Source organism: Oryzias latipes, chromosome 7 (genome assembly GCF_002234675.1).
Source record: "Oryzias latipes chromosome 7, ASM223467v1".
Lineage (NCBI taxonomy): Eukaryota > Metazoa > Chordata > Actinopteri > Beloniformes > Adrianichthyidae > Oryzias > Oryzias latipes.
Genome location: NC_019865.2, coordinates 10029034 through 10053969, shown reverse-complemented (window position 1 = coordinate 10053969; position 24936 = coordinate 10029034). Strand labels below are relative to the sequence as shown.

Sequence of the window (24936 nt, the reverse complement as noted above, 5' to 3'; positions counted from 1 at the left end):
CAACAACAGTAAAAAAAAAACTGAAAATGCGTGATTATCTCAATGAAACTAACTAAAGAAGGAGAGCAACAAAGATGTTGGGTCACTTGATCTTTTAAGAAGGTTTTGTAGTTTAGACAAGTTGTGTCAAAGTTATTTGTGGAATGCCTGAGGGGAAGTCACGGATAGCAAGTCAAATCTTTCTTTTGCTTTTCTTTTTTTGCATCCTTTATCAAAATCCATACTGAATGTAGAAAGTTTGTGGTTACAAAGAAAGTAATTCTAAAGTAACCTTTAGTGTTACTCCTACAATCTACACCTAATTCACAAATGTATTACAGTGCAGATGTAAGACAGTATAGGACAGAGGCTGTTTCTGACAAAACATTATCAAGATATGTGCAAATTGACATATTCCTAATGTTGCATCAAACCTAAAGTTGTTTTATTCTGCCCACTAGATTTCCTGTTTGAAGATTATGTCTTGAAGGTTTTGAAGTTTTTATATGGATGTGACAATTCCTCAGCTTTACAAGCTGCCATTGATAGGTCTTGGTTTTGGTTTTTTTAATGGACGTCTTTGGTTTGTGGTCACCCCAGCACACAACATAAAGCTCAGATTTAGTACCAGGAAAAAGAAATCTGTCATGCCTATAAATACTTTCAAGCTTTGGGCTCTTCAAGTCCAACTGAGGTATGGTAACGGAATGGATTTAATTTAAAGAAAAGTTGTCTGATGTGGACAGCACAATGTAAATAAATCAATTCAATTGACTAAAATGACCACAGTGAAAATGAGTTTTTGCAGTTTCCTATCATTGTTTAGGAACAGGAAAGAATATCAGATGCAGAAATGTCCCAAAACTCATTCTTCCTGCCTAAGTTTAAGAATTCCTTCTTTTAAACTCATTAATTGTTTAAAAACTGTATTTATTACACATATTCGCACTGAGTGGTAACAAAACCCCTTTGTTGGATCATTACTAATGTTAAATTTTAAACCTTCCCTTTTACAAAACTTCTCATTTTATTTAGCTGATATATATTTAGATTTTGCACAAAACTATATTTCTGTTTAATGTAACGGTTGCTTTGTTTGCTTAATCTCCTTTTTTGGTTTAAGCTGTTAAAACACCCTAGAGATGGGTGAGGATAAAGGAACCTTTATGTCACCATTAAGGAGCCAAGAACAACAAGTGTGCAGAAGAATAAAAAAAAAAGAAAAACAGAATTTCTGGAATAAAAATAAAATTAAAGCCTCAAGCGGCGTTGGATGGCCCGCAGGCGCAACCCTCCCCTCCCCACCACCGCCAAAACTTTGGATATCGCCGACTGGAATATATTGGTCTCCTCAGTTAATTCTCAAAAAAAAATATCAGAATTTTTTCCTTTTTGCCAAGCCAGCACGTGCTTTTGCTACGGTTTTTTGCTTTCCAAGCCTGCATTCCTTTATCAGTCTTCTTGTATGTTACATCGTTATGTTCAGCGTGGGCCAGGAAATCACATATTTCATTTTTACAACATTCCGATAAAAAATGTGCAAGCTAGCTAAGATCGCAACGGTTGCGAATTTGCCAGGGACACGCCGTTCAAAATCTACAGCTTCTAATTCCAAAACTTTGTCCAGCACCTTGCTATGGATGTCTGAGTATTTACAAGACGATCACTTAAAATTCCTAGGATGAGTTTTCGTTTGCATCTGGAAGTAAAGGTGCTTATTCTTAAAAATGCAAGATGGCGGCCTTTTCCCAAGGTCAAAGGTCAACAACACTTCTGTGGTGTTTGTAGACTGGAGCTGGCAGCAAGTGTGTGCAGTTTTGTGAAAATCACTCAAATAAAAGTGTTGTTTTCTCATATTTTGGAACAACACAAAATTCGGCAATTCTCAGAGTTTGACAAAAAATTGCTGCCAAGCTGTAGGTCGTGTTGCCGTCCCATAATGATTTCAAAACTTTCTTGGACTATCCCCACCACGTGTGTTTTGGTTTCGTAACTATTTTGAAATAAAAAAATTTCGTCCCCATAAGCGATTTTCGGTTGATTCCTTTTTTTTTTATGGGATCCTTCGTTGTGATGTCATCATCTTCGGGGGTGACGTTCACTTTGTCGAAAATACATTTTCAATTCGTCCTAGGCGTGTGCACATTTTGGTGATTTTTCAAGTATGCGACGGGGGTCAAATTTTCGCTGAAAGGCGCCGAAATGTGTACAGTTGAACTATTTGCATTTAAATGGTTCTTTGGAGATTTTTCTGAAGTTATAGTTAACATCGAAGCTCAAAGATGTTTCTCATTTGGTAAATAGTTGTCATTCTGGGTGTTTACCTGAAAATGAACCTATATCCTCTGTGTTTCAAATGTGAGGGAATAACAATAATGCAAATATTTGTGATACCTGTAAACTCACTTAAAAATTAAAAATGTATTCTTGTCATCAAAGGAAAACATACAGTAAAGTTTGGAAATATTTCATGTTAAAACATTGGTTAGCCATAAATCTGCATGATAAGGAATTAATTCCATTTTATTTAAAGTCAAATAAGTAGTTTAGCCAACATCTCACTTTAGAAACTGGACAAACATATTTTGACCGATGAGAAATGAGAGGATATTCTAAAAATGTATTTATTATCATATGAAAATAAGGGTGAAAAATAATCTTGTTCCGTTAGAAGTTTGCATAGCAGGATGTATTTAAGGTTATTTGTTCCAAGAGGGACTTCACAGAAAACAGCATCCTCAAACATGTTTACACTAAAACTGTGAATCAGCTTAACTGTTATTGTTGCATTAGGAGAAGCTTTTCCAGGTCTTTTTCTAGAGAAACACTTGCTTTTCAAGTTTCCCCTCCTGCAGACATACTGTCTGTCTGGCTGGAGCGGCTGGAGGGGGGAGGGGGGGGGGGTTGCAAGCTGGAGCTGCAGAGGATGTGAACAGGTAGAGAGGCGGGGCTAAGACTCACCGCTTATGATTCCAGACAAACTAAAAGCTGCTTCCTAACATAAAAATAGTTCTCATCCATAAAGTTAATATACTTTATTGGGTTTAATTGGGAATTGGGTTTAAAGGGAAAAAATATAAACGAGTCTCCATCAAAGTGAATTTCTTTCCATTATCTCACTTATCTTAACTCTGGGTGTTTAATAGACGGAAAAGTCTATTCAAGGTTGTGTAAAATGGACAAAAGATCAAAGCAAACATAACGTTCATCAATAATTAAAATAAATAAATAAATGTCCCGACAGCATTTTGAATCAATACAAGTATTGCCAAATGAACTATAGCGATATTTCAGCTAAACGATTTTTTTCTAACACTCATGGTGTTGCGGCTCCCAGTGCTTTCATTTCTGTGGGAAACTGATCCAAATGGCTCTGTGAAATGCTTAGAAATGCTAAGTCGAATTGAATTATGCGATACCATTCGCAGGATGGATGTGAAAATAAAAATGCAATCCCCGCTTTGCATTTTCCTTTTAATTATGACAGAATAAGCGTTTTTTAAGTAGAAAATGAAAAAGCATTTTGAAGTATTGATTTTTCATTTTAATTTTGAGTCATTTGATGCAGTTACATTTTGAAAACGAAAAAGCATTTCTGTTAATCCATTTTAACTGTCAAATTAGACATTTCTAAATGAATTTTGCTACACATTTACCAGAGAACTTTTTGAAAATAAAATGTAAAATACCATTTTCAATATTATTCTAATTAAGTGACAGAATAAGCACTTTTATTTTTAATTATGCTACAGAATCGCTTCCATATAGGTCTGGAGAGAGCAGCTGATCTGTATCTACTGGTCCTGCTGCTCATGCCGAACTGAGTGTGGGTGGTGTTCTGGTCTCTGCAGATCACTTATGGCTCAGTACGGGCTGGAAAAACCCTGCATGCATCTCAGCTATGAAACAATGAAGGAAGCTGTGAAATATGGTCTGCGTGTGAAAGGCCAAGCACTGATCCTGTAATTCATACAGGTTTTTTACACTTGCCATGGGCAAAAAGGAGAGATTTAAAAAAAACACCTAAGTGCTATCAAAGAAACAAAAATGAAGAAAAGTTCTATGATAACATATTTTTAAATGTTTTATAATTAAATTGATAATTTTTTTTAAATGATTTTCAGCTTAAAAGTGAAAAATATATGTGCTTTTGGTAGATCATTCGGTAGAATGTTTGTATTTTTTAAACTTGTAACTGTAAATGTACTGGAGGAGCAGGGACTGTTCTGGAAAAAACTGCTACTATCGGGACTTGGATGCGCACCTGCACAAACACTGATCCTAAAACTAATCGTTTGATGGAGTCTTTTCAAAGGAAAAATATGAAGACCACTGGTCAAACAGACTCCTGTGACCCGCGTCTGAACTCGCACAAACTGCCGCTCAAACAGCGTGAGAAACTGGCTCAGATGAAAGAAGGTGTGCGCCAGTTTTTTTTGTTTTTTTTTTCCTTCTTTTTTTGTCACAGCCTATGGGTGGAGAGTCTGCACCTGTGTGCGCAATCGTTGCGTTTCCTCCACTCCAGACATCGCTTTTGCACCATCAGGACGCACCGGCAAAGCCCACCTGAGTCATGGATGCTGAGGAGAAGCCCATCGGTGAGCGGGGAGTGCAGCTCCTGGACATCAGCTCCACGCCTGAGGAGGCTCCTCCGCTGGAGAAGCCGCCCTATTCGTACGTGGCTCTGATTGCCATGGCAATCAAGGACAGTCGGGACCAGAGAAAAACCCTGGGCGGAATCTATCAGTACATCATCTCCAAGTTTCCTTATTATGAGAAGAACAAGAAAGGATGGCAGAACAGCATAAGGCACAACTTATCTCTGAACGAATGCTTCGTCAAAGTCCCCCGGGAGAACGGAGGGGACAAGAAGGGCAACTTCTGGATGCTGGACCCCGCTTGTGAGGACATGTTTGAGAAGGGAAACTATCGGCGGCGGAGGAGGGTGAGGAGAACCTACAGACCCCCCAGTGCCCCCTGCACGACAGGGAATCCGGTGGAGTATCCGGAGCCTCTATACCATTACCTGCAGCCGGCTTATATGACTAACTCCTGGAGCCTTTGCGCGCCCGGTTCGTCCCCGCAGACGGCCTACCCGGCGCCGCAGGTGGTCTCTCCTCAACCCCGCAGTCTGTCCCCCAGCGGCCCCTTCTACCCTCCTCATTTCTTCCAGCACGCCGTGTACGGAGGCCACCACCGCCATCCCTCTGTGCTGGTTCCACACAACGGATGGCCTTACGGCGGAGTCACCCAGCCCATGTGCCCGGATGGAGGCAGCGCGGCCGTGGCGTGCGGCTACCAGCAGCTCGCGCCCTACGGGAGGCAGACAGAGTCCCCGGCGCTGGGCTTCCAGTCAGACCCGTGACTGACCTGAACATCTTAATCCGCCCTTTTCACCATTTCAGTTCGGATGTGGCTATGTCAAGGTTACTGTTTCAGGTTTCACAAAAGTTAAGGTTCTGTTCGGATAAGGATCTGCAAGTACTGTCATCGATAAAACCGCTTCTTCTTGTTTTATCGTAATACAACTGTATGAGTTGACAGTCAAAAGACAGTGTTTTTGTTACTCCATTTCTCCTTTGTTTTTACCGATGTTTACTTTATTTATTAATTTATTTTTCTTCCTGGCTTTTTTCATTAAATTCTGACAACTGAAGCACTGACCAGTTACAACGTTGGAATGTTTTCTAGATGTTTAGATGTCTAGATGTTTCTAGTTTGATTTTGATCGTGGTTGTTCAAATAAATTGTTGTTTTGCTATTGATTTGCCTGTTTTATTTTTATAATTATAAGGAGGATCAAGACTAAGTTTAAACACACTGTGAGACTTTCCTTATGAACTCTATTGAATGCGGCTTTTTTTCACAGTCGTCTAGACATGTGGTTATGGTTTATTAGCTTGCACCAGGTTGAAAAAACCTTTTGCGCACATTCACTAATACATTATTATTATTATCATCATTATTATTTTTATTATTGGTTGAACGGAAGTCAAACAAAATACCCACCAAATTAAAAGAAAACGATGTCAGAAGTGCAGCCTTACTTCTACTTACTTCGGCGTTGCTTTACTTTCACCGAGTATTATCGAATTTTACTAATATTTTTTCAAAAACTATTAGAATTCAATATTCATATACGATTAAATGGCCTGATAAGGTAACTGCAAGTCACTTACAAAACAAAAAATGTATTCTGAAACTAATCCAAATGTGACGTAACATCCGCTTCCGTTACAGGGCGTGAACAAAAAAAGAGGCATTTCTTTTCCCAGCGTGCGCGCGCTCTAGTCGTGCTTTAACCAACAGTTTAATCCCCTCAAATGGTTATGGCAAACATGGAGACGTTTAATAAGTTTTTGTCAGAACATCCGGAATTAATGTATGGCGGAGTTGGAGCTACGGCATTTATCGTAGGAGGTGCTTTGATATACAAAATTGCCACAAGGTAAATTGTAGTCACGTTGACGGGTTTGCTAGCATTCTTAGCACTTGGGTCTGCAATAAAGTTCATTTTCCTAATTTAGGAATGCTTGACTTTCATTTGTCGACGTCAGAAAAATCTTTAATTTACTGTTTTATTTTATTTTTTGCAATAGTTGTACGTTGAACAACGCTAGCCCTATTGCTAACTTTGCTAGCTCCATTGCTAACAGTTTTCCATGTGAAATTATTGGTTTAGCTTATTTGTAAACATAAAATGCACAACAATGTCATAAATCATTGTGTATTTGTAGTTTTTTAACAACTGCAGCCAGGGAACTAATATATTCAAATTTTTATGTTGTGCATCCATTGAATATTTGAATAATGGTGAAATCACTTTTCTGTAAACTGGATTCATTATGGTTGGCTTAAAAGATACAAACTTGACTTGTTATAATTCCCAAAGAGCAATTGATTGATGTAACTTATGGCTTTAGACATTCATTCAACCACATATAAGAATAGCACAGAAATTACATGAAATCAAATGATGAAGAAGGGAATGGTGCATTAAAGGAAAATGGTATTGCAGATTTATCTAATATTAAAAAAAAAAACTTAAAAACATCTAGTAATTATTTAATAATTAAAAAAAACCAATACATTATAAACAGTGTAAAAAATGACCACAAGAAGGAGAAGGTTGAACTGCTGTATCAAGATTTGTAACAAATTAGTATTTTTGCAGTTTAATTATTAAACAAATTGACTTGTTTTGTTTTTCTGGTGGTAGCTAACTTTTTCTCAGGAGATCTAGTGAGGGATATCCTTTTCATGGCTTACATTCGCATATTCTTCCCAAACATAGTGTTAACCAGAAATTAAGCATAATGTCAGACAGGACCCTCAGTTGAGAGGCTTTCAATCGATGGCCTAAACCAGGGGTCGGGAACCTTTTTGGCCAAGAGAGCCATAAATGCCACATATTTTGAAATGTAATTTCGAAAGAGCCATACAATAATGTAGTGTCCCTTCCCCACACTGAGGCACGGAGACTTAACCTCTTTTAAAGTTCTTTATTCCGATTACTGCAGACCGCAACAAACGCCCTTCAATTAATTCAGCAACTCCTGAATCTCTCCCGCCGACACGAGAGCGCTTCTCCCAACTTTATATTCCCCTGCTCCCGCCCCAGCCCTCCCATTTCCCTTATTCGGCCCATAGCTGAACCCCATTGGTCCAAACTACCTAACAACAGGCTGAGCGACAGAACTGAGGGCCAATCAGATCTCTGCTTGACGCGTTCATTGAACTCCAGAACTTTTAACGCGGCCCAACAGCCAAGTTAAACTCAGTCCGCGACAATTTGTTTAAAACTAAATATACAAATGAATGTGTGCATTTGATTTAATTTCAACATTTTTAAAGTACAATAAGTCTGTGGATTCTTTTTAATAACATTGTTATTCTGTTGCTAATAAATGATGAGTATTTCTCGTGGTAGTTTTGCTGATGGTTTAGTCTGGTTGATACGTGGTGAGTTTCTGCTTCGTTCAGGCGTTGAGACTTTAAACGTGATCTTAGGTCTGAATGTTCTGTAGATGTGACAAAGACTGCTCACATGCAGACGGGGAGCCAAACACACACTCACACGCTGCAGTGAGTGACGGGAAGCGGGTTTTACGTTTTTACAATCCCTGCGCGATTCACCTGCTGCCTGTCCCCAGAACACCCCACCCCCACCCTCTGCTTTCTCCCTCACACATCCCGTCCCCGCATCTGCGCGCTCTTTCTCAGAGACGGGAGCGCGCAGTTTTAGGCACGGCAATTCACAGGTTTCCAGCTGGCACAAACTCTGTGAAATAATAGATAATAGTAAACTTATAGCGCTGGCGCAGATTTCTCTCTCTAAGCACTGCTACTACTGCGCGCCTCTGACATCGCATCGCGCCCGAGAAGGACTGGACTAATGATAAAAAAAAAAGTATAATTTAAGATTTGTCTGCGAGCCACATGTGACCATCAAAAGAGCCATATATGGCTCGCGAGCCATAGGTTCCCGACCCCTGGCCTAAACAGTGCACCAAATAGATCTCATGTAGAAAAGCCAAAGGAAAGGGTCATCTGCTGTACTTGTTGAGTTTTTGCCGTGATCTTTTGGGGACAGTCCCAATGCTTGTCTTGAACTTTAATTCAAAGTCAAATATTGAGCCTTAATTCTTGTATATGTGATTTGTAGAATTCTTCACTGTTTGTTGAAAAGCATTGAAGAATTTTTTCATCTATTGGTGAAACTTGAAGATTTGACTTTACTTTCTCTTATCATGCCACAGAGGGAAAACATTTGTTCATAAGTTTGTTTGAAACTGGCCTAAAAAACATATTTGATCTTACCTCCAGGAAGAAGCCCACCTATGCAAATGTAAACTGCTGGTTCTGCAACCAAAACACAGTGGTGCCTTATGGAAACAGGAACTGCTGGGATTGTCCCAATTGTGACCAGTATAATGGATTTCAGGAGGTGAGTTTCAATGATGTTTTTGCTTTTCTTGGCATGTTATGAACCACATGGAATTTTTTTTTGGACATGTTTTTTCTTTTTCCTCTGTCAGAATGGGGACTACAACAAGCCTATTCCGGCTCAGTACACGGAACATCTGAATCATGGTGTGTCTGGAACTCAACCTTTATCTGAGACACCCAGAAGTCTGCATTGGGTCAATTGTCAGATGCTGCTATGCAGGAAGTGTAATAATAACCAGTCTGCAAAGATAAAGCAGTTGGCCTCATATACACCAAGGGATGATGTATGTATTTTTATCAATTCATGAAATTAAAACGGAATATTTTCTAATACTGTTTTAATACTTAATTAGATTGCCTTTCTCTCTGTTTTAGAAATACTACGATGAGGAAATTGAGGTCTTCAAGCACCACCTTGAGCAGACGTATAAATTATGCAGGCCATGTAAGACAGCTGTGGAGTACTACATTAAATATCAAAACCGTCAGCTTCGGACAGCTCTCCTAAACCACCAGCTTCGACGCACACGTGAATCGGAGGGAGGCTTTATTAAGGTTAGTGTGACTCGATCAAAAAGACGAGTAAAGTCCCAAAAAACGGCACCCAGTTAAAGTACTCACCAACAGTTCGGCCTACAACTCAAAGGCGAATTTCTAATGAACTACTGCGGCTCTGCATAAACTGTACTAGAAAACGATTCAGGTTTATAGATTTTTGCTGAAAATGGCAAAATCATAATAAAAAGACCACTGAGGACGCTTTTGGATTAGATCAAAAGATGATCGGAGTGGGACTTTATAATAAAGATCATAACTGATTGATCTAAATGTATGTTGTAGGAACTGTTAAGACTTCTTTCATGTCCGTTTTTCAGTAATGGACAAATGTATCGTTTAGAATTGACATTGATAATCTGGTTTAAACTTGATGGTGCAGTGTGTGTTCTGTTCTCTTTGTTGTCTCAAAGTTTGTGCTGTTACTTGTTTGGCTGTTTACGAATATTCGTGTTTACAACACAAGCATGTCATGTCTTCCACAGAACTCGCCTTTTCTCTCGTCGTTCACCGGAGTCATACTCTTACGGGTCTTTGCCTTCCTGATTTGTGCAGTCCTGCTCGCTACAACATTCTGGGACTTGCCAGACCCTGTCTCGTCCAGTGAGACCCCAACCTTAAGCGGCGGCGTTGTACCCCCAAAACCCAAACCTCACAACGAATCTACGACCAACGGCAGTGCCAATGGAGAGATGCCCATGTGGCAAAGCGTTCTAGAGCTGCTGCCACGCGAGGCTATTGAAAATGCCAAACTAGCGTGTCAATATGGAGCGGAAAACCAACTGGCAATAGTCTCTGTCGGCCTACTGACGTGTCTCACAGCCGTCTTCCTTGCTGGACCTACTAGGTGAGCCACCAGTTTTTCCAATGTGTTGTTTCAGGTTTATATCCATTTAAAAAGATAATGTTGCATGACTTTTTGGGTAGATTTGGGGTCCCTCATATAATATCAAATGTAAAATTGATCATCCATCACCCCCCAAACCAAATATTGGTTTGTTGCTTCTAGGCAACACTGTGCAACGAGGATAGTAAAAACATCAGATCATCAATTGTATTGTATTCAAATTTTACAATACAATAAACATAAAGTAACAAACAAACAGCTAATAAACATCAAAACTATAAAATGTATCCAAATGCTTGTATTTATACATTTCTTAGCAGCGCTTTAGAAATGCCATGCTCTCCCCATTGCATGGTTTACAGCAGAGCATGAAGTACGATAGTCGCTGCTTTCTGTTTTTGTAGTAAAACGCCTCATCTGCTAATATAAAAGGATTTCCTCACAAAGATTTGTGTACTTTTACTGTGTAGTTTTTGAATTATCAGTATATAAACAATCGTCTCAACATGTTAAACATATTTATTTATAGGTAGATCTTTAAGACATTGTCGTCTCAAAAGTATCTCACATGCCAAAAAGTTGTGGACACCCCCTGCCTTACAGCAATGCTATGCAGTAGAGCAGGGGTCGGGAACCTTTTTGGCCAAGAGAGCCATAAACGCCACATATTTTGAAATGTAATTTCGAAAGAGCCATACAATAATGTAGTGTCCCTTTCCCACACTGAGGCACGGAGACTTAACCTCTTTTAAGGTTCTTAATTCTGGTTACTGCAGACCACAACAAACGCCGAACAATTAATTCAGCAGCTCCTGAATCTCTCCCGCCGAGACGAGACGAGAGCGCGTCTCCCAACTTTATATTCCCCTGCTCCCGCTGCAGCCCTCCCCTTTCCCTTATTCGGCCCATAGCTGAAACCCATTGGTCCAAACTACCTAACAACAGGCTGAGCGACAGAACTGAGGGCCAATCAGATCTCTGCATGATCGATGCGTTCCATGTACTCCAGAACTTTTAAAGCGGCCCAACAGCCACCCAACTCAGTCCGCGACAATATGTTTAAAACTAAAATACAAGTGAATGTGTGCATTTGATGTAATTTCAACATTTTTAAAGTACAATAAGTCTGTGGATTCTTTTTAATAACATTGTTATGCTGTTTCTAATAAATGATGAGTATTTCTCGTGGTAGTTTTGCTGATGGTCTAGTCTGGTTTACGTGGTGAGTTTCTGCTTCATGCAGGCGTTGAGACTTTAAACGTGATCTTAGGTTGGTATGAATGTTTTGTAGATGTGAGACAGACTGCTCACATGCGGACCTGGAGCCAAACACACATTCACACGCTGCAGTGAGTGACAGGCAGTGGGTTTTACCTATTTACAATCCCTGCGCGATTCACCTGCTGCCGGTCCCCACAACACCTCAGCCCCACCCTCTGCTTTCTCCCTCACACATCCCGTCCCCGCAACTGCGCGCTCTTTCTCAGAGACGGGAGCGCGCAGTTTTAGGCACGGCAATTCACAGGTTTCCGGGTGGTACAAACTCTGTGAATTAATAGACAATTTTAAACTTATACTAGTGCTGGCGCAGATTTGTCTCTCTAAGCACCGCTACTACTGCGCGCCTCTGCCATCGCATCGCGCACGAGAAGGACTGGTCTAATGAAGAAAAAAAATTTGAATTAAAGATTTGTCTGCGAGCCACATGTGACCATCAAAAGAGCCATATATGGCTCGCGAGCCATAGGTTCCCGACCCCTGCAGTAGAGGGTTAAATTCATTTTGCTTGATTTTTAGGCTAAGGAGAATTGATGCCCTGGCCTCTGTCATGTGGTTTGCTGTCCTGTGCCTGTACCTGCTGGAGCGCTACTTTTCAAATGCCCTGAGCTGGATGGACAAAGCAAAGCTCGTCACCACGTCACTCTGCTGCCTTATCAGCTTTGCTGCCGCCGCTGCGACTCGCAGACCGCTGGGTCCACGACGAGGCAGATATCGAAGGTCAGAATCTGAGCAGTAGTTTCATTTTGACATTGAGTTTCAAAACAAGGATTTTACCCCAAATCTTTGGGATACTTTCTGTTTATCACCAATGAATAAATCATGAGAAATACTATATTTCTAATTTTTTTTTTACGTTGATGGCTGTCATACTACTGTTAGAAAGAACTGTGAGATAAAGACGTGAGTAGTAAACTGTTTTCAAGACACTACCTATGAAAGTAATTTAACTTTGCAAAAATCATCCAGTGATTTGTTTTTGTTGGTTTGTTTTCATGTCTCTTTTTATTTATGGGGGTGACTTATTGGTCAAGACAGACCAAAGACCATTTTCATCATGAAATCGGCAAGAGTATATGCCAAACCGTTAATAATAGTCAGAGGTTGAAATTCAGGCATATTATCCAATACTTCCATCAAACAGCATACATTTTTTGGGTCAAAGTTTGTGTTAAGTTGATGTGTAACTAATTCAGTAACAAACTAATCCAAGCGTACACAATTTTACAGTTAAAAATCAGCCAGTTTAGTAGGATTCTGGCTTCATGTACCTTCATCACACTGTGTTGTTTCAATAACTTTTTTACGTAGTACCTATTTAATACGTGTTGCATTTATGTGTTATATGTTTACTGAACCTGCTTGAAACACTAACCTGTGAAAACACAACAGACCATAATCAAAATGTGTTAGTTTGTGTTGTCTTTCCATTTTAAGTAACAAAGAAGACCTTAGATACCTTCTTATGCGGGTCTTCACTGTTTAACTATAGATTTTCACTGAGAACTAGAAGAGAGCTGCTTTATGCATTTGTTTGTGACAGTAACTGTTAATGAATGTACGTCTGCTAGGACATGTACCTCTGCTGTCTTCTACTGCATGAAAACTTGTTTGACTGGGTCTTTGGGGATTCTAAATTGTCCCTCGTGAGTAGCTGTAGAAGTGTCTATAGTTTTTGTGACCCCGAGGATGACCTAACCCGTCCAGAGTCTCAGCAAGTCCCGAGATCCTAACTAAAATACAGCAGGGATAACTGACCGATGGATTATTTGTGCAGCTTAAGAGGAGGAAGATGACGAGTTGTCTTGATGAATGTATTGAATATGCATGGCAAAAATTAAAAAGGGACATGAAGCTATGTGAATCGTTTGTTACGATTATGAATATTTCTTTTTACTGCTGTAAAATGAAATATTGTGATTGTTGTGATTTCAGTCACAACTACTGTGACCGTTAACACACAATCCATGTATGTGGAGATCCTGTCACTGTTGTGGTCAAGCCCACGGTAGCAGGATATTTGTCCCTGAATGAACTAATGTTAATATAGGTCTGCACTCATGATCTCTGTTCAGACAGCATCTGATGCCTTATATGTGGGCTCAATCTTTGTTCTTTATTTTTTTTTACTACTTCAAAAGCTGGAAAATAAGTGATATTTACTATGTGACGATTACTTTTTGCAAGTATTGCCAATTTTTGGTTGTTTGGATTAAATACTGAAATCTCTGCATCTTTTTTGATGAATTTTCTGTTGAGTTGTTCCCGACAGATCACAGAAACAAGGAAAAGACTAATTAGTTAGTTGTGGAACTAATTGAAACGGTTCATATTTGTCCTTTCCACACAGTTTTTATGGTGCACTCATGGTGGGCTGATGCACTTGAGGTTCATATTTAGGAAATGTAAAAACATAGCTAACTTTAGCACTTCTGAGTAGACTTTCGTAAGAGGGGGGACTAGCTTTAGAATTTGTAAGAGTCGGATAGAGGTTCCTGTAGTACAGAAGTAGCTGTAGTTTGTTGTATATTTGAGCTTTTTACTGATTATGTCATTTAAAAAAGTGCTCATGTGACACATAAGCTTTTGAAGTGTGTTTGTTTATATGTCCTTTTGGTAAAAACTACCGTATTTCAAAGCTAATCCTTCTGATATGTATCTGTTGGATGAAAGGTACAATGCCGCTGTTGCCGTTAACCTTCATTAATCTTTGGGTAGTTATTGTGGTTTGTTGTGGCCTTTCGGTATCAGTGCTTGAAATGAATATTAACATTATAAGGTGCTCATTTGGCCAACCTCTGTTTATCCTGGAGATGCTCCTTTACTGTGTGTTTCTAAAAGAACACTTTAGTTCTAACACAATAATTGTCCCAGCAGTTCCTAATAACTTAGTTTTTTTGTGTTACATGTACTAATGATCATTGCATGCTTTCAGTATTTTGAAATTAACATTTTTTGTATTTGTTAGTTAATGTGAAAAAAAAATCAGTATTACTAAGTAGGACAAAATGCCTAGCTTGTCTTTTTGTCAAAGTGACTAAAATCTGGTGTTCAAAGATTGTGATGTTTCGTTCTGTCTTGTAGATAAATTTCAGTCTTTAAACCATTGCTGTGTAGTAATCCTAAAACTTGACACACTGACAATTAGTCAGTTTTTCAAAAATTTTGCAAAATATATATATTTTTTTAACAATAATCTTCTCTAAGTTTAATGCTTTAATTTGACTTTTCTTGCCCCCACAAGAATAGTGTCACACACTGCACTCTATTTTTTTGTGTGAGAAAGATGTACACATAGTCTAGTGTAAATCAGCTGCAAGTGATTGATAAAGATGCAGCTTTTTTTCTAGTACTTGAGACTTGTTTTTTTTACTCTTTGCTAGTGCATTGAAATGTCCTGTTTCCAGTGTTTTACAAGCTATTCAAACATGTTTGCTTGCTTTAAACCACCAGTATAGATATTATTATCTTGATAATATTTCATTTTTTGTCATGTTATCTGTCGTTTGACCTGAAGAATCTCTGTATTGATGTAAGCTGTGTGATTATTAGACGTAGTTGGGTCAAAAACAGCTTTTCTATAATGTTTGGGGGTGGGGGGGGGGGGGGGGGGGGGGGGGGGTTAGTGATGGCTCTCAGAGAACCATTGAATTGATTGGATTCAAAATTTCATGTTTTGATTTAATACAAATTGAATAACTATGGACTTGGATGTCAGCTTTCTATATAAAAACAATTTTACATAAGCAAGGATTAAAACTGAACAAAAGTTTAACTTGATAAATTCTGAAGTTAAAAACAAAAAAAGGTTTTCTGCTGAAAAATCTATAAAATGAATTTCAAAGGAAATCAAATCATGAATTAGATATTGGAGTTTATTTAAAGCTGATGGTTTCATTGCTTTGTTTTCAAATATGAAGCCTATGAGTGCTGTTTTATATGGACTGGAAGACCCAAAGCATTGCTCAGTTTAGCTGAATTGGTTCTTTTAAATCGGCGTAGACCAGTGGGCCCGAGCTTTGTCTCATACTTTTGCTTCTGGATGCTTCTGCAACTTCAAAGCTTCATCTTTACAGAGGGATTTCTCATCATTTTACCCAACATGCTTTGTGTTTGACGTGCTGATTTACTCATGTTGTTTGGTGGAAAGAGTTTTGTAGAAATACTTTGCTGTAAAGGAAACTGAATAAAGAGTTGGTGAAAGAAGTATGGTGTCTGCTTGTTTTTAGAACGCATGTGTTCATCTTTTTCTGGTTTGCATGTTATGTATTCAGACACTTTTTGGACAGTTTTTCTGCATTTCATTATTAAGATTTTTTCTTATCTTTGTTTTATCTCAACTGTGAAGAGAAATCAAAGAATCTTTGTTTGCACGTATAAAGTCCTCACATCATTATTATTTGTGTTCCTTTTTTATGCTATAAGGGTAAATGACCATGAAGTCTGCTGTCGTCAGACCCTCTAAAGGCTTCTTTTGAAACTTTGCTTTGGGGTAGTGGACCATTACGTTGCTCTTGTGTTGCAGATTCCTTGCAGGCCGCGCTGCAGCTCAGCCGTTTTGCAGCCAGCCCGTTTTTTACACTCCTGACCCGACAGACTCCTTCATCCCAACCCCCCCTCCTAACCTCTTCAAGCTCACCAGCCACCATCAGGGCTCTCATGGCCGCAAAGCCTCGCCGTCCTCTCTGCCTGGGCGCCTCAACAGAGCCCTTTGTCTGGGAACTATCCCGTCCCTCAGCAGGACAGGTAACCCTGACGTTTGTGAGTTTTAAAAAATGTGCTTTTCACAGGGGCTGCACCTATTTCATCAAAGCACTTTAGAGCTGGGTATCGACACCAAACTACAGGAGTGATCTGATTTAAATCCACAAGTTGTCACTTTGATTCCACTCAGTCAAAGATTAAAAATCATTTTGGCAAGTTTATATTTAAAAAAAAACATTTTTGGTTATGAAAAACTATGATTACTTACAAGTCATTTAAACTGAGCAAAGGTGGAATATTTATCAATTTAATCACTTTTGTAAATTCAAAAGTTAACAATTTTGTTTTAAAACGGCTCTATACGTTTATCAAAATATCTAAACATGTGATTACGGTAGTTATTTATTGTTTTATTTATTTTTTCTTTACCAATCATGATTAGTCTTTACTATAAAAAAAGTGAATATTTGGAATTTAGGATTAACTTTCGGTAGTTATGTTATGATATTTGGGCTCTTTTTTTTTTTTTTAAACTGAACCCTTTTTCTCCCCCACTTTTAGACATTTGATCCATCCTCTAAACCAGGGGTGTCAAACTCATTTTCACCGAGGGCCACATCAGCATAGTGGCTGTCCTTGAAGGGACAGATATCACCTATACATGTAACTAAATGTAATGAAAAATAAATGTAACTACTCCTTAATGTTAAATAACTCATTATTTAGTTACTATAACTTTTTAAAGTGACAATTACTGTTGCATGGAAAACATGTTTGCTTGTTACTCTAGCATAAATCCTTTTACATTTGATTCTGACAGGTTAGTTTATATTGACAGTATTTAAGTCATAACGTATAGTTGCCCAATCCCATATTTCAAGTCTGATTCCCCTTAGATATGAATACACACCAATTTTTATTTTTATTCTAAGAAATTAAAACCTTTTATGCTCTTGCGGGCCACATAAAATGACATGGTGGGCCACATTTGGCCTGGGGGCATTGAGTTTGACAGATGAGCTTTAAAATATGCCATTATGACACATTTACTCTATAAAATGAGATGTGCCTTCTCTTTTATGCTGCTCATCCAAATTTCCTCCTCATCTTCTCTTCTGTTTTTTTCCTGTGTTCCTATAAAGATGTCTCTTATTAGACTTTACATTTCATACCTCACGCTCATTGCAGAGCCCAGCTCTACTTTGCAGTGTGTTTTCTGGCTCCGTGACCCAAAGACGGATGTAAAATAACTGCTTCACAGCAAGAAAAGTTTGGAAACCATTTATAATTCTGAAAAATGACGTTTATTGTTTGTCTGCATGTTTTACCGCTCTCATTTTCAGATTCTGGATACCTGTTTAGCGGCAGCAGACCAGCCTCACTACATAAAGACTCATTGTCTTCAGGTATGTAGAATGGTCATCATAATATGCTCCGTCTTAAATATTTACCCGTTTTACCTGGATGATTAAAAATGTTGGACTTTTTCTTCTCAGATTATTTTTCACTCAAATCTGGGAGCCGGCCGTCTTCACCCGGCCCATCTCCAACTCCCTCCGTCGCTGGGTCAGTTACATCCAGCTCAGGCTCTGCGCAGCAGCGCCGGCCCCTCATCAGCCCAGCTCGTCTCAACATCAACGGGCAGAGGCTTCGCCTTTTTTCCTCAGAGCCTCAGCTCCCAACGCCTCCTCTGTCTCCGTTTCCTCTGCACGTGGAGCCAGCGTCCTCAGTCTACAGCGGCTGTTTTTCTCACGACGCTTTTCCTCTTCACTGTCAAAATGGTAAGAAAAGTGAGAGGGGGCTATTATTAACAGCTAAACTCACTTCATGCTGATTTGGAATCTGTTTTGGGAAACACAGATGCATCTATTTATAAGAACTTTGAGCAAAACTGGACACAAACATTTGATTTATTCACCTAAATTCCAATCAATGCTCTAGCAGATTTTAATGTTTTTTTTATTATTGACCTCTCAAAATCTACAAGGAAAAGATCAGAATCATCCAATTACTTTTGCTCTTTCAAGCCTCTTTTATCCCAATTTAATTTTCTATTACAGCAACATGGTGTTAAACAGAACCAATTATGTGATCATCCGGACAACCTCTCAGAGGCTTGTAATGTATAATAGTTACAGTTTGCTGTCAATTCATATTTTTGATAGATTTTCACTATATTTAAACTGTATAAAATAAACCTTTGAATGTTTGAGGAAGGTCTTTATTAGACTTTTTCAGTGACTAACCAAGCTCTTCTTTAGCTCTGAAATATATTACTGTTCCAGTGCGGTTAGTCTTTACTAGTTTCTTATGAAAGGAGGCCTCCCACAGACTTCCCACAAACTGACCCTGATAAGAACCTCATGCTCTGCACAGTTTGTAACTATAGCCACTAGATGGCGCTTTACCAATGTAAATCAGGTCAGTGTCAGACTCCCAAGTCTTCAGGGGCAACATCCTGCTGGTTTTTAGAAACCCTACCTGCTGCTTATTACCTGGATCAGGGGTGCTTTTAGGACAAACCTACTCCCCCCCCCCACACACACACACACCTGTAAATGTTCTGCTGGTTTTGTCTGTGGATTCTGATGAAGTGCTTCTGTTTTGTTTGGGGTTTTTTGTCTCAGATCTGAGTTCCTTCATAAGAGACGGCAGCGTAATTGAAGAGGAGAAAAGAAGCTGTTCCTCAGAATCCTCTGCATGTCAAGTTGGAACCACAACACTAAGTCCTGAGGACATCCCTCCAGCCAAAGGCATCTGCTCTCATGACTCCTGCAACATGTTTTGTCATGTGTAACTCCGTTTCAGTTTTATCGAAGAGGACATGTTTTTTACTGTTACAGTGGTCCCAAGTTTATCGTTCTAAAAATAAGTAGTGATAGGTGAAATCGACAAACCTTCAGTACCGACTTTCTACGCTTTTCTCAGACAGACATGATCATTTTCTCAATCTTCTCTCTTGTTTAAACTGTCAACGTTCAAACCTTAGTAGTACAATGATCTGATTGCGATCAAAGATTTATAGATTCGGGGGGGTGAACGGATTCTGTACAAGAGACGCAGCACGGAGGAGGTTGATTAATGAAGTTTACAGCCAATCGGGATACAGAACAGTGTGCTGTAAAAAAAAAAGACTGAGAGATGGGGCCCAATACAGCAAAGAACTACTGTAGGTCCTAATAAAGTTGAACCAAAGGAAAAAAACATTACAGTCTATGCTGTACATTATAAAAGAATTTATTGATCTGATTTTGAATTAATTGCGATTACCTATCAGTGACATGTTAGAGTACTGGTTCCAGTTAGCTGTAAACTAAGCAGTAAATGCATTTGGGGTTAACTTGGCTCGAGCTAAACTAAAGACAGCAAATACATGTTCAACATCACCAAATCATGAAACATACAAATCGTCAGTAATTTCTTATGTAATTCTCACATCTTTCTTTTTTTGTAGGTTTTCTGAAGCGATTCATCTGGCCTGGAGTTTTGTTTGCAAGTTTGTCCTCCAACCTGTTGTTTGCTGGTTTCTATATGTATCACAACTGGAGGTGAAGCATCAGGGGGGGGGCTGCTGCTCTGGTGGTGCCGAGCCTCTGGACTGTTGGATGTTCCCCTCAACCCCTTAAGCTGTCAGAAAGCATCCTCCTCCAGCTCACTGTTAATGGTGCTTAATAAAAATAGAAATGTCGTCTAATAGGTTTTCAGTGACGAAGGGGTTAAGATATGTTTGAGATTGTGAGTTTCCGTCTTAAGTGTGTGGTTTCTTATCTTTATTATCTTTTAGTTCCTTCAGACACATGAATGCAGTTCGAGCATATTTGTAAAGCTCATTCGCTGCTCTGAATGATGGCGTTTTAAACACCCATGATGTGAAATGTGCAATAACCCTATGGCGTTCAGAAGATGCTGCTTCAGACATCTGATGGAAGTAGTATGTTTCTTTGTTCGTATTCATTTGCCCCCAAAAAAAAGAAAACAGTCATGGTTCTTTTTGGGTTAGCATTCCCAGTTGTATGTCATTTTTGAACCTTCACTACTGAAAAACTGAAAGGACTGTTTGCTTTCTTAATAAGTATGTACTGGTTTTTGTGTTCTCAGCTGAAAAAAGTAATTATGCAAAGTATTACGGCAGTATTGGAAGAACCCACAGTTTTCAAGCTCGTGGGCTTGTGTTGTTTACAAAACTTCATTTATCGCCATAGTCTGAGTGATGATGTTTGCACAGTGTTTCTGAAGTTATGTTGGGTTTTAAATGTATGAAATGACAATATTTAATCCTAGGAGCACAAAGATTTCTTTGATTGTGTTTGCAGAACCTAAAAAATATACAAAAATATCTGCTGTCTTTGGTTTTTAGGTATTTTTATTTGTCAGATTTTTGAGTGAAAATTCTTTCGAATGGTCGCGTGTTTTTCTTTTATTTATGCTTTTCCTTGGGGAATTACTGGGTGTGGGTTTTAATTTAATTTTCTGCAGTGCTAGTTTTGTACTTTTTGACATTTATTATTGTAATGAGTTGGAAATAATAAGGTGGAACTTGTATAAAATGTGCATATATTTGAAAAAAGAACTCCCACGGGATGTTTTGTATTTTGTTGTAGCCTGTTTGATGTTATTCCTTCCTCAGGAAAATCTCATATTTGCTCAAATGTGAATTTTCTCTTGGCTCAATAAAATGTTCTGAAAAAGAGAACCTTCGTTGTGATTCATATAAGGGATTTTTTGCTCAGATATGATTAAAACTCTTTATTGGGACTTTTGTGTTTTTTGTAGAACAGTTTTTGCTTTCCAAAGTAAAATGTATCTGCTCTAATTAATCTAGTGTCACTGATCCTTTCAGTACATGTTAATTTACCAAATATGTATCAAATGATTTATAAATTTAAATGTTTTTTTTGTTGCTCTTTAGCTCTGCTGGTTTAAGATTTAATCTAACTAAAACGGAAGCTTAGAAATGACCAGTTTAAGAGAAAACAAACACAAGACCCATCTCCCTTTAAAAACCGAGTAATGCATGTCTTCTCTTTACAGAGTTGTATCTAAACAACTTGGCAGCAGTTAGGAAGAGAGGAGTCAACTGTATTTGCTGATCTATGAAAGTTGGATGTGAAATAATCTGTCCCAAAAGTTCCTTCAAAGGTTCAGGAAACACTGAAACAAAGCGGCAAATATTTAAAAAGTCCTAGTGAAAATCATGACCTACACCTAACTGAGAGCTCTGCAACTAAATAGATTATGACCTGCTGGAGACTAGATGTCTTTAGGGAATGTTTTCATTGTGTCCACATGCCTGCAAAATATAGAACTGAAACAACAAGCTCTTAGTTTTTGAATGACTGCTCGTCTTCGGTTGCAGAGCGAGACAACACACTTTCACAAAGCAAAGATTAAAGCCCACCACAGTTTAATAGGTCTGATCAGATAGAGAAGAACGTTTTGTTTTATTGAAACTTTCAAGAAACCATCATATATTTTTCCATTTTGAATCAAATGTAAGGTTGCTAAATATTTTGGATGCTGGAATTTTACTTCCAATGAGGGAAATGCTCAAATGTCAACTCTGTAACTTGTTTACTGACTTTTTCTGACATCTTCAAGCTGAAAATAGTTTGTAACACTTTGGGGGCCGTTGGTGGGAAGCGGGTTCACGTTCAGAGAGTGTAACTGGCTGAAAGGTTTCTCTTCTGCACAGTGGCTTCCTGTTTTCACGTGTCTCTCTGAAGTGAAATCTCAGCCCCAGCTGCATTTTCCTACACTTGATCAGAATCTGGCAGATCTTTGATGCTGTTGATCGTACGTTTGGTCACATTCGACAGGAAACGGGCTTTTTTGAGGCAGCAGACCACCCGAGGCCTGCACACTTCACACTTGCAATCCAAACATACACTGCAGTCAAATGAATTGCTGATTTGGTTGTTGATGTTGCATAAACAGAAAGCAGAGTACTTACCCTACCTCTTTTTACATTTTTTATTCTCACGGAGCTTCTGCTTTTATTGTTGCAAATCTTTTTATGCAATTTTAAATTCCAGATGTTTCTGCAAAGCTGAGATACAAATGGGATTAAAAAAATATATATGTATTTTTTTTTTTTGTTTATTGATTTAACTAAAAGTCAAGTATGCACTTGAATGTAATAGCCCTGTTTTTCATCTTACAAACATGGTTAGAGTTATTTTAGTTTAACTTCTGCCAGAATTACAGGAACGGAACTTACTGAGAAATGCACTTGCTATTCAGGGTTACAGTGCAAAACAAACAGATTGCAATAGTAAAAAAACACAATTCAAGTAACTTCTCATCTCTTTTATATTTTCCATGTTAAATTACTAATAAATCTTTCTGAGAGTAATTTACTTGATGCTTCTTTGAAAGACTTGCAGCCTTTTTAGTTAAAATTTCTGTTTCCAAATGTTGTATGAATCAACAGGACCTAAAATCCTGATTCAAACTTTTTGTAAACTTTGTCCAAAAATCAACTTTGACCTTTCTGTGATCAGAGTTGTGTGTGATGGGAAACCAAAGAAGAAGAATTATTGCTGACTCTGAATATAAAATGATGGCGCATGAGCTCCACCAAAAATGAAAGCCAGCAATCAGCCCTGATCTCAGGAACAAGTCCACAGTTTATGATGCAGTGAGGTTTTAATGGTGCATTTGGCAAAGAAAACTGATGTGTTTTTATGTGGGCTGAACTACAGCAACTTTAAAAAAGAAAAACATCCCCAGAGCCAGCCTCTTAGGATCTCTGCAGAGCTGCAATTGGAACAAAAGAAAAGAAAATTCACATGAGTGATAAAATTGCTTGATTAAATTTCATCACAGTTTACCCACATTCTAATTTCCTCATGGTGTGCTGGTTTTTCTCCTCATATTTTCTCTTTTTCTACCGTCACGTACAGCATGATGAGTTTTTAAATATTGAATTTTGTTCCAACTTTTTACCTAATTAGTCCTAATCAAAGTCATGGTAGTTTACTGTCACTTGTCTAATCTGTCAGCTGATGGGAAGAAGAGGGACACTCTGATCAGTCAACCGCATCCTTATGTAAAAACCTGTCATTAGCAAGTAAAACCTAAATAAATGTTGATGAGCTGTGACAGTGTGCAAAAACTTTTAAACAATATTTCTGAAGAAATCTTAAAAATTCCCCAAATGAATTTTCCCTCGTGTTTTCCTGTCTGTTGATTTCATGAATTTGGAGCAAAATGAAACTTTTTTTTCACCTCCAATAAACTAGTTTGCACCTCCAAAAAACCTTTAAAGTTATTACATAGGTTGCTATTCCACACAAGAATGAATAAAGAAGTCCATCCATTCATCTTATTTTTTTGTCTATCCATCCATCCATCCATTCATCTTCTGAATCCGCTGAATCCCTTTTGGGGTCAAGCTGGAGCTAACCGAGCTACTGTTGGGGGAGGGCGGGGTACACCCTGAACTGTTGCATGGCCACACACCCACATGCACACTTAGAGAAAATGTAGAGGCACCAATTAACCAATAAGTGCCCAGAGAAAACCCATGTATGCACAGGCAGAACATGCAAATTCCATGCAGAAAGGGATTTAAACCAATGCCTTCTCACTGTGAGACAAGGGGGATAACCACTGCACTGCCATGCAGCCTCAATAAAAAAAACGCCCCATTTACTTCTCCTCTTGTAATCCAACATGAATTGAGATGACGTTCAGGCAAAGCTTGATCTGGATCTGAATTCAGATGAGATTTGGGTTGGTATAATGAAGGTGCGTATTCTAGCTGCCACTGTGTAGGATGACCAGTGAATGACAATTTGGTTCCGTAGGTCACCAGTCTCTCACCTTTGGGTCAAAATGAGACTAGGGGAACCAGTGACAGGTGTACTGCAAATGGTAAATGGCATATATGTGTAAAGCGCTTTTCTACCTTCCTCAGAGGCCCAAAGCGCTTTACAGTCACTGTCCCATTCACCCACAGATCTAAAAGCTCTGCTGCTGAACACTGGCACCAACCTTCCACCAGACGCAAAGCAGAAATTGAACCTGCAATCATCTGCTCGGGCGTTGATCGTCCTACTGCTGCACCATGGCCGCCCCAACTCCGTAAATACCAAGACTTCCATCTAGACTCTGACCAAAGTGTCACTTCTGCCTGTCTTAACAGTGCATTACTGATTTAAATGTAAAAAAAATGAAGTGTTACAAATATTTAGGTTAATGAATGAAAACAAAAAATAACAAAAAGTTTATGATAAAATTAATGTTTTCATTTTTGAGTTCCAAAAGAGGCTGTTTCCAAGAATACTAACATGGCACTTTGCTAAATGATGTTAGACCCTTTTTTTGAAAACCCCTTTTTAAAAATTAAAATCAATTAAGCAATTTAATGGAAGTCAGTGCAAATACCTCAACATTGATGTAATGAGCTGCATATGTCTGGAGTTAATCAACGGTGGTGCAGCAGAATTATGAGCTGCTGCTTGTGTGACCCGTGTTTCAAAAGATCAGAAACACAAGCTTTGCAGTAGTTTTTTTTTTTTTTTTTTTTTTTGCAAGTGATGAAGGAATGTATTAACAGATATAATCAAAAAGAGATCCTTTCTCTCTGGAAACCTTAAGGAGAAGAATGCAGTTCTTTGTGA

At 38.6% G+C, this 24936-nt stretch overlaps 2 protein-coding genes across 2 annotated transcripts; both read left to right on the top strand.

Annotated features, from left to right (window-relative positions):
- Nucleotides 1-4097: 4097 nt before the first annotated feature.
- On the top strand, nt 4098-5830 carry LOC101162366 (forkhead box protein L2-like). The gene has a single exon (XM_004070665.4). The coding sequence runs from the start codon at nt 4553-4555 to the stop codon at nt 5342-5344; it is 792 nt and encodes a 263-aa protein (XP_004070713.1). The 5' UTR covers nt 4098-4552; the 3' UTR covers nt 5345-5830.
- A 379-nt stretch (nt 5831-6209) lies between these two features.
- Nucleotides 6210-21005, top strand: tmem201 (transmembrane protein 201). The gene is made up of 11 exons (XM_023956533.1): nt 6210-6427; nt 8806-8926; nt 9018-9212; nt 9304-9483; nt 9969-10330; nt 12128-12328; nt 16134-16354; nt 17656-17718; nt 17809-18093; nt 18940-19065; nt 19767-21005. The coding sequence occupies exons 1-11, from the start codon at nt 6303-6305 to the stop codon at nt 19862-19864; spliced, it is 1977 nt and encodes a 658-aa protein (XP_023812301.1). The 5' UTR covers nt 6210-6302; the 3' UTR covers nt 19865-21005.
- Nucleotides 21006-24936: the final 3931 nt, after the last annotated feature.

Coding starts and splice junctions, on each gene's coding strand:
- tmem201 (XM_023956533.1), top strand. CDS start 6,303: ATGGTTATGGCAAACATGGAGACGTTTAATAAGTTTTTGTCAGAACAT. Junction 8,927..9,017: donor AGTATAATGGATTTCAGGAG/GTGAGTTTCAAT, acceptor TTCCTCTGTCAG/AATGGGGACTACAACAAGCC. Junction 9,213..9,303: donor CATATACACCAAGGGATGAT/GTATGTATTTTT, acceptor TCTCTGTTTTAG/AAATACTACGATGAGGAAAT.
- LOC101162366 (XM_004070665.4), top strand. CDS start 4,553: ATGGATGCTGAGGAGAAGCCCATCGGTGAGCGGGGAGTGCAGCTCCTG.